This window comes from Pristis pectinata, chromosome 4 (assembly GCF_009764475.1).
Source record: "Pristis pectinata isolate sPriPec2 chromosome 4, sPriPec2.1.pri, whole genome shotgun sequence".
Classification (NCBI taxonomy): domain Eukaryota; kingdom Metazoa; phylum Chordata; class Chondrichthyes; order Rhinopristiformes; family Pristidae; genus Pristis; species Pristis pectinata.
Window position 1 is genome coordinate 12865630 of NC_067408.1, and position 9195 is coordinate 12874824.

Genomic DNA, 9195 nt, shown 5'->3' on the forward strand with positions numbered 1-9195 from the left:
TACACAATACTCCAAATGCAGTCTCGGCAATGTCTGATTTGACTGCATCATAACTTCCCAACTGCTGCACTCAAATCCTTGATTGATGAAGGCCAGTGTGTCAAACGCCTTCTCCGTCTACCTGTGACCCCGCTTTCAGTGAAATATGCACTTGCATTCCTCAGTCCCTCTGTTCCATAACACACCCCAGGGCCCTAACATTCACTGGAGAAGTCCTAATCTGGGTTGATCTCCAAAAATGCAAAACCTCACATTTATCTGGATTGAAAGTCATTTGCCAATCATCAGCCCACATACTGTACCTAGGTGATAATGAAACCCCCGTGATTTTTCATAACTTTCGACACTATCTACAACTTGCTAACCATGCCATGTATGTTCACATCCAAATCCACATAAATTAAAAACAACAAAGATCCCAGCACCAACCTTAGACACCGGCCTCCAGTCTGAGAAACAACCCTCGACCATTGATCTCTGCTTCCAAACACTGAGCTAATTATGAATCCAATCTGTTAGCCACCCCTTCATCTCATGCCATCTAACCATCCAGACTAGTCAGCCATGAGCAACCTTGTCAAAGGCCTTGCTAAATTCCATATAGACAATATTCACTGCCCCACCCTCACCTATACTCTTGCTTACCTCCTTGAAGAACTCCAAGAGATTTGTCAGACATGGCTTCCCACACACAAAGCCGTGCTGACTATCCCAAATCAGACCCTGTCTCTCCAAATGCTGGCAGATGCTGTCCCTCAGAATCCCCTCCAGCAATTTACACACCGCTGATGGCAGACTCACTGGCCTGTCGTTTCCTGTATTGTTTACGCGACCCTTTTTAAACAATGGTACCACATTAGTCACTCTCCAGTCCTCCGGAACCTCACCTGTAGCCAGAGATGAAGCAAAAATCTCTGCAAGGGGCTCAGTAATTTCTTCCCTCGCTTCCCGCAAGATCTGAGGATGCACCAGCTCAGCCCCTGGGGATTTAACCACCTTAATGAACAACACCACTCAGTTCCCTCATTCATGCTAATTTAAGACTCATTTATATCATCTCTGACCATAATTAAACTGTGGTCCCAGTGGTATTCTGCTGAATATGTTCCTCATCCTTCTTGCTTACGTATATTCTTTCTGGGTGCCTTGCCCAGAACTTCAAAAACACTTACCTTGGACAGTGCATGGAGAGCAGAGGCTTAGAGGGATATTGGTCAAATGCAGGCAAACGGGACGAGCTTCGATGGGTTTCTTGGTCAGCATGAATGATTTGGGCCAAAGGACTGGTTTCCATGCTGTATTGCTCTATGACTCTACAAGCATGCTGTAGTCAATGCTCATGCAAACTGTGTGACCTCTCCCATATCTACTCATGTGCATTCCTCTATATTCTGTCATCAAAGATTCATTGCATGAAATAAAATTCAAACCATAAACTTTCAATGAAATTAGATTGTTGTAAGTTTTATTTTAAAATATTACATGCAAAAACAACAGCAGCTGTTTTTAGAATAAGAATTGACACAGTACTGAGTCTACACAGAACAGAGTCCATGTTGATTTCTGGTTGAGTGACAGAGAGAGGCATTGCTGTTGGGTGTACATGCACCTGCCCTTTGATGGTCAGCACGGACATGATGGGCTGAAGGGTCTGTTTTTGTGCTGTCTGACCACATGAGTCCAATTCCCGAACTTCAGTCTTGTTTGTGTAAAACTGATCAAGGCAGCAAGCATTGCAACTCAATGTTCTTTAACTGGTTTATTGTACTACAAATGCTAACCAATTCTACTGCACTCGCTTGAAGCACTGCTCACTATATAACAATGATTTGGATGAGAAAATTAAATGTAACAACTCTAACTTTGCAGATGACACAAGCGGGAGGAGGAATGTGAACTATGAAGAAAATGCAAGGAGGCTGCAATGTGATTCAGAGTAGTTGGCTGATTCAGATTATTCCTTGTTGAAACAGTTTAATGTGGATAAAAATACATTATCATACTTTGGTTCTAAATAAGAAAGAAATGTTATCTGAAGTGTTTAAAGGGAAGGTGCAAATGGACCTTGGTGTCCTTCTGCACCAGTTGCAGAAAGCAAGTATTTCAACAATAATTGTTAAAATAATGACAAAATGTTGCCATACTGAGAATATGGGATTCCAAATCTCCTTTCCATCATGAGTGATTTTGTTGTTAACCTTTAGACTGCTGGTGCTTTGATGTAAACAATCCCCAGGATAAGAGCATGGAGTTTGCTTTATCCTGAGATTCTGCTCTCTCACGGTGTGGACCAGTGCTGCAAAGTTCAGGGGAGCCCCCCCACCACCACCACCCCTCCACATGTTCACTGGAATCAGTTTCATTCCTTCCCATTTGAGCTCAGCTTCATTCAGGCATCTGCAGAGAGAATCCAGCTGAGATCACTCACTGGGGACTCACAGTCACAAATCCATGTCCCAACACCTCATCCTCCACACACAGATGTCACCATCAGTCCCTGCAGTTATAAATTGTGTCCTAGCATGCAATCTCACCAGACAGGAGTGGAGATCAGGGCACCAGTAATTCAGCCAAATGTCTGCACAAATTTTCATCACATTGGAATGTGATACAGTTGCCTGGAAAGAATATTCTTGGGAAGTAAAGTTGCCACTGCCACAATGAAAATTAGGTGAAATATTACCTTTGGGAAATAAAGTTTCCTGCCACACAAAATAAAATTCAGAGTAAAATCAGAAGTCAATTTCCAAAACTTCCAAGTTACGTGAATCTCATTTCCAGAACCAGCAGGTCTCCCTGGGGGACAGGTACGATGGGCCAACTGGTCTCCTGTGGGCTGCATTGCAGGATTGAAGGGCAGTACCAGAGTTCCAGGCCCATATTGTGGCAACTTCCTGTGAATCACCTGTTGCATTTCCTGTCACTTTATCTGAATCCCTTCTGCAATGCATCAAACAAGAAACATAAAATGTGCTTAAATAAAGAGGTGATCCTTCAGCATTTAAAACTGGACTGGAAGTAACAGATAAAAGCAAGTAGAGCTGTAAATTCACGGAATAATGAACAGAACCTAACATGACCGAAACACCATTGCCTCAACCTTAATGCAATAATGTCCGATTATTACAGACTGCAGATTTTGGGAGGACAAGACATGTTTAGAACTGTAAACCAAATCTACTTCCAGAGAGACAATATTGTGAAGATCTTCTTCCATGATGCTCACTCCATGAACTGATGAATCTACCTCTGCTGGGACAATTCCCTCCTACTGAGGCCACTGGTTCTGCCTCTTTTGTTGCATTTCTGAACTGTGATCTGCTGAAAGGATTGTTTATTCATTTATTGATATAATGTACATTCATATCTTATAGATTTTACTTTGTGCTTTAACACACAACTTTACAATTATAGGTTCTGACTATGGTCACTTTACTTTCTCACAAGAAGGAAAGTTGTTACAATGGAAAATGTTACTTTGAGTCATGGCCATTCATTGAAATTAGCTCCCACCCTCCCAAGTGTCCCTGATACCTTCCGCAGAGCCGGAACAATGGAAACAGGGAAGTAATTTCCACTTGATTGTGAAAAATAGTCAGAATAGAAGGATTTCACTGAATCGAGCAAAATACATCAGTTGATGATTCTGTTCACTTCAGCAGCATGTCTCTTATTGAACTGAAATTTTAAGATACACATTGTCCCCACATAATGGGCTGGAACTTTGCGCCAGCAGTAAGTCACCTGCTCTTGCCAACACTCTCAACAGTTCCCAACACAACAAGTCCACACTCAGCTGGACTGCATCACCCTGGTTTACCTTACCAGATGAAGGCGCCAATGTGTTTGTTGAGGCCGCACGTAGCTGAAGATCTTCCAGTCATCAAAACCAACAATTGGTGGGTCTGGATAAGCTCCACCCACAGATATGACTTGACAACCAGGTACATGTCTCTCCAGCATTAATAAGTTTAATCCACATTCACAAACATTCAAACACAATTACAAAATTAATCACACAATTATTTTTAAAATTATTTTTCAAAAATTGTAAATAAAAATAATTAAGACATTTCAGGACATTTTAACGCATCTGTAAAATCAAGTAGTTAAGGGATGAATTATTATCTGCAAATAAGTCTCCCCCTCTGCAAATGGAACTGCAGCTTTGATCATGAAAATCCAGGCCATTCTTGGGTCAATGAACACGGTGTTCTCAGTCTGACAGCCTGCTATTAATTTCTGATTTGCTGGAAAGATGAAAGAAATTCTTACTCTGCTCATCCAAATCAAGCTGCAGATGAGTCCGAGACCAACGGCCAGTTTCACAAACAAATATCCGGCAACTGTGATGATCCAAATGTCCAGAAGTGGTGTCACTGTGAAGAACAGAGTTGACATTTACATCTTCATTCCACATCACATTTAATGCCGACGTGTTTCTGTCGGACATTCAATACAAGATGTGACAGTGCAAACTGTCTGCAATAGAAATAATGACAAATATTCATGGCAGGACACTCCATGAGGGCTATTTTTCTCACATGTTATGATTTTGTGTTTCACTATTTTCATCTGATTCCTGATGGTGCAGTGACACAGCAACTGTGCCAAGGTCATGATGAGTTAAAGTGCCAGATTCTTGACAATAATGAGATTGATGAGTTTCAAACTGTAAGTAGTTGATGGCGGAATTAGCACAAATGTCCACATTAACATTTGGATTCAATTTTTTTTTCAATGACACAATGGATCACAAAGTAATACTACTGCTTCACCAGTATTTTCCTCATCCAGTGGTACAAATATCCACAGAGACTTCAGTCAGAGACAGGAAAGCAAACCATACACTGTTGTAGTTCCTGGTTATAAAATCCCACCTTCCTGCACATGGTCCATGTCCCTGTGTACCCTGCCTGTCTCACGTCTGTCTCGATGCCTCTCGAACATTGCCATCACATCTGCTTCCACCACCTCCCTAGCTATCGGATTCCAGGCACCTGCCAAAATGTGTCACAAAGGACTTGCCTTGCAAATCTCCTTTGTACTTTCCCCCCTCACCTTAAACTTACGCCATCAGTATTTGTAAAATCTACCCTGGGAAAAAAAACTATGACTATAACCCAATCTGTGCTTCTCATAATGTTATATATTTCTATCAGTTCGCCCCTCAGATTTAGAGTAATCCCATTCCCCCACTTACTCCCCTGTAAACTATTCACCCTCATCTGTCCATGAACTATGGCCTGTCAATACTCCCCTCAGACTTCGACACCAATGGTAATTTACAGCAGCCAATCAGCCGAACAACCAGCACATCTTTGGAACATTGAAAACCCTCTCAGTCACATGGTGAACTTTAGCATCGATCTTGCTGGTGCTCTGAGACATCCTCACCACATGCAGCCACTGTGTCACCCATTTAAAACACCAGAGTAACTGAGTTTAAATTCCAGAACATCCATGATCGGATTTGTACATTAGTCCTCGGATTGATAATCAAAACCTCTGGATTACAATCCAGGTAACATAACCGTTGCAACACTGCAGTGTCCCGCTTAATTACATTTAACTAAATTCGGATATTGTCACGCACACACAAACCTGCAGTGAAAAGTAACTAATCTGGGTTTCTGCCCCTGTCGAGTCTCCCACACAGGGTGGAAATGAAAGATCGCTGCTAACAGAAAGATCAATGATCGCCAACAAATCAGCACCATGAACCTCAATATGATGGGAAAACTCGAGACACTTACCTCTGAATTCCAGAATGTCCGGGACTGAAAGCTGGAGTCTGCTTTGATGAAACAAACCACACGTCCAGTTCCCTCTGCCTCTGTCAGCTTTATCCATCATCAGACTCAGTGATTTCTCTTCCCCATTCAGTGACTTTTCTCCAACAGTTTCACCATCACCATTGATCCAAACCAGTCTCATTGGTTCAGTGACGTCAGACACAGAGCAGATCAGGGTGACGGTGTCTCCCTCGGTCACTGCAGCAGCTGGTTCAGCTGTGACTGTGGAAGCAAGAAAAACAGAGAGAGTTCAGACATTATTGTTCTCATTATAAACGCGAGCGACATTCTGCCCAAAAGCAGGCTTCCACCCGAAACCTCGACACTTCCTCCTTCACCCCCTCACCCCCTCACCCCCCTCACCAGCCCTCCCACCACCCCGCTCCCCCCACCCACCCCCAACAGCAGCCTTCCCATCTCTCTCCCCCCCCCCCCCCCACCCTACCCTCCCAGAAATGCTGCTCGACTTTGGCGTTTCTCCAGCAGATTTTGTGTTGGTGCAACATGCTTCAGTTTCGGGAATTCTGTTGTGTCACGACATCCTGTCTCCTCCCTCTAACTGTGATTAGTGTGACAGTGACATATGTACATGGACCCAGAGCACGGATGTAAACTCCCGCATCCTCAAACACCACAGGGAAAATCCTTAGACTGAAATTCTTGCCGTTAAAATGTGCCACTGTGGGCTCCAGTCGATTCACAAAGTGGCTCCCAGTGATATTCATGGGTTTAGACTTCAATGCGATTGTTTCCCTCGGACTTTGATGAAGATGTGAGTCCCAGGTCCAGGCAGCGCTGTCGTAATCAGTAGCACGACTACAACAAGATGAGCTGGAGATCACTGTCATCTGTGGCTGAGCGGTAAAGTGTGTAGCTCTTCTGATATAAATCTGCATCTGGAGAACGGGTTAAAACTTTACCGCTGCCGTTCAGGAGCAGGTGACGAGAAGCTGCCGTCGCCGAATAGACCTGGTGCTTCAACTTCTCTCATCAGTCCACGTGTGGGACTTGCTCCTGGTCCCAGCTGAAGCCTGAGTCTGCAGCAGCTGGAATCACTGCAAACAGCAGCAGGACTCGGTGGGAAGGGTCAGTAAGGGGAGAGAGGACCGCTTGTTGTTCGGTGCTGATGTGTGCACCGACACCCCCAGTGCTGGGTGTCAGCAGGAGGTGCTGGTGCTTGTCATGGGGACTCCGTGCACCACAGAAAACATCCTACCTGGATTCATCACGGCTTGGTACAGCACCTGCTCTGCCCAGGACCGCAAGAAACTGCAGAGTTGTGGACACAGCTCAGCGCATCACGGGAAGCAGCCTCCTCTGCATGGACTCTGTCTATACCTCTCGCTGCCTTGGTGAAGCAGCCAGCATAATCAAAGACCCCACCCACCCACCCAGGTCATTCTCTGTTTTCTCCCATAGGCAGAAGATACAGGAGCCTGAGGGCACGTACCACCAGGCTCAAGGACAGCTTCTATCCCAGGGTGATATGACTATTGAACGGTTCCCTTGTATGATGAGATGGACTCTTGACCTCATGATTTAGCTTGTTTGACCTTGCACCTTATTGAATACTCTGTATTCTGTGATTGTTTTTAACCTGTACGACCCCAATGCACTCTGTAATGAATTGATCCGGACAAACAGTATGCCAGACAAGATTTTCACTGGATGTCGGGACAAGTGACAATAATAAACCAATACCAATAAAAGATGAACGCTTGATCTCCCTGTTTACCTTGTCGTGGCCGTTGCTCTTTGTTTGTCTAGCTGCATTGCACATTCTCTGTAACGTCAACGCCATTTTCTGCATTCATGTTATTTTTTTTCTTTTTACAACCTCAATATACTCCTGTACGGCATGATCTGTCTGATTGGCACACTCGGTCCATGTGACAATAATACACCAATACCAATCCGAAGTGTATGATCCAGATGCCATACCTGGGAGAGGTCCAGACAGCACGACTCTTGCCGAACATCTGGACATTCCCCTCCCTGTCGCTCTCCCCCACCCATGCACTGCTGCATGTCTCAAACCTCATTTGCCCAGTTGCCTGGTGATGTTGACACTGTGAATCTCTCTCTCTCTCTCTCTCTCTCTCTCTCTGGGAGTAGGTTGGAATTTGAAACCAAACGCCTGTGAAATCTGCAGGCTGGTTTCAGTTATGAACAGTGACACGTTGTGCCGTCTCCCCACAGATTCTTCTCTCGGTTCCTCCCAGCACCCGCCTCCACATTAATGGGCAGGATTAATGCATTGATCACACTTGTTAGTGGCGATTCACTGACAGCTCGAACGACCCACATAACAGCAGGACATCGGATCCACTTTCAAAAGGGCAGGTGAAAGAAGTCAAACTTTTCGAGAGTGGACTTCAGGATCACCCAGGAGTTGAGACCATTGGTGGAGTGTCGGACCTGGAGCGACCCTCACTCCTCAGGTTCAATCGGCAATCGCAGCCTGTGGTGCTGGATCCCACAGGGAGGGGAGCTTGGTGTTTCTGCTAAATGTGCTTCATGACATCATGGGGAAAATCAACGTATCAAAATAAACTTTTAATAGTGCCGGTTAACTGCGATTAAGGGCGACAGTGAGGTCACAGCATTTACTTGAGTCTACAGTAAAATCTGCTTCTATTGTGCGAACAACGTCTCCGTTTTCCCGCACTTGACACACATACAACTTCCCATCCTCCACGGTAACGTGTCGGACCATCAGATAGACCGTGTTATTCAGGCGGATCTGATCAGTGTCCCTCCTGTTCTTCTGCGACGACTCCTTTCATTCCCACTGAAGACTGACTGTATCTGGGAGTCTGGAGGTGGTACAGCTGAGTGTGACTTCACTGACCACGACAGGCTGCTGTGGACTTGCCTCAACTGTGAGAAACAGACCAATGAGATTCAGAGTGAGTGGTGACGTGTGCAGTCCAATGATTGGGTCCACATTGACCTCAGGATGTGCCTATTGTCAGCACTTGTACCTTGCTACAGGAGAGAGAGAGTCCAGACACCGGTGGATCTCTTACACAGAATAACACAGTGGGCACACAGACTCACAGTTTGGTTACACCAAATTCAGTGAGGCAGAACAGAGACAATGACCTCCCCCTGAACCTGCTGCAGTGTTGGGATTCAGCTCTGGGTCACAGAGTTTGGGCACCATTTGTGGATGCCAACAGTGGGATGGTACAGTAACACAGCTGGTAGTGCTGCTGCCTCACTGCTCCCGTGACCGGGTTCCATCCTGACCACCCGTGTTGTCTGTGGAATTGGCATGCTCTCCCTGTGACCACACGGCTTTCCACCAGGTGCCCTGCTTCTTCCCGTATCCCAACAACTGGCAAGTTGGTTGGTTAATTGGTCACTGTTAATTGTATGGAGGTGAGCAGTAGATCTG

The 9195-nt window shown here is 45.2% G+C and overlaps 1 protein-coding gene across 2 annotated transcripts; it reads right to left on the reverse strand.

Annotated features, from left to right (window-relative positions):
• Positions 1-3960: 3960 nt before the first annotated feature.
• Positions 3961-8537, reverse strand: LOC127569975 (uncharacterized). Of its 2 annotated transcripts, none has more exons than XM_052015105.1 (3): positions 8406-8537; positions 5757-6017; positions 3961-4379 (listed from the first exon to the last, which is right to left on the reverse strand). In XM_052015105.1, the coding sequence occupies exons 1-3, from the start codon at positions 8509-8511 to the stop codon at positions 4102-4104; spliced, it is 645 nt and encodes a 214-aa protein (XP_051871065.1). In that variant the 5' UTR covers positions 8512-8537; the 3' UTR covers positions 3961-4101. The 2 variants fall into 2 exon arrangements, with proteins under 2 accessions (XP_051871065.1, XP_051871066.1); XM_052015106.1 differs by lacking the exon at positions 8406-8537 and adding an exon at positions 6241-6322.
• Positions 8538-9195: the final 658 nt, after the last annotated feature.

Bases quoted from the DNA above. Each gene is read 5' to 3' on its own strand.
- LOC127569975 (XM_052015105.1), bottom strand. From the start codon at position 8,511: ATGGTCCGACACGTTACCGTGGAGGATGGGAAGTTGTATGTGTGTCAA. The intron at 6,018-8,405 runs GTAAATGCTGTG...TTGCTTCCACAG, and splicing joins AGATTTTACTGTAGACTCAA to TCACAGCTGAACCAGCTGCT. The intron at 4,380-5,756 runs GTAAGTGTCTCG...TGTTCTTCACAG, and splicing joins GGACATTCTGGAATTCAGAG to TGACACCACTTCTGGACATT.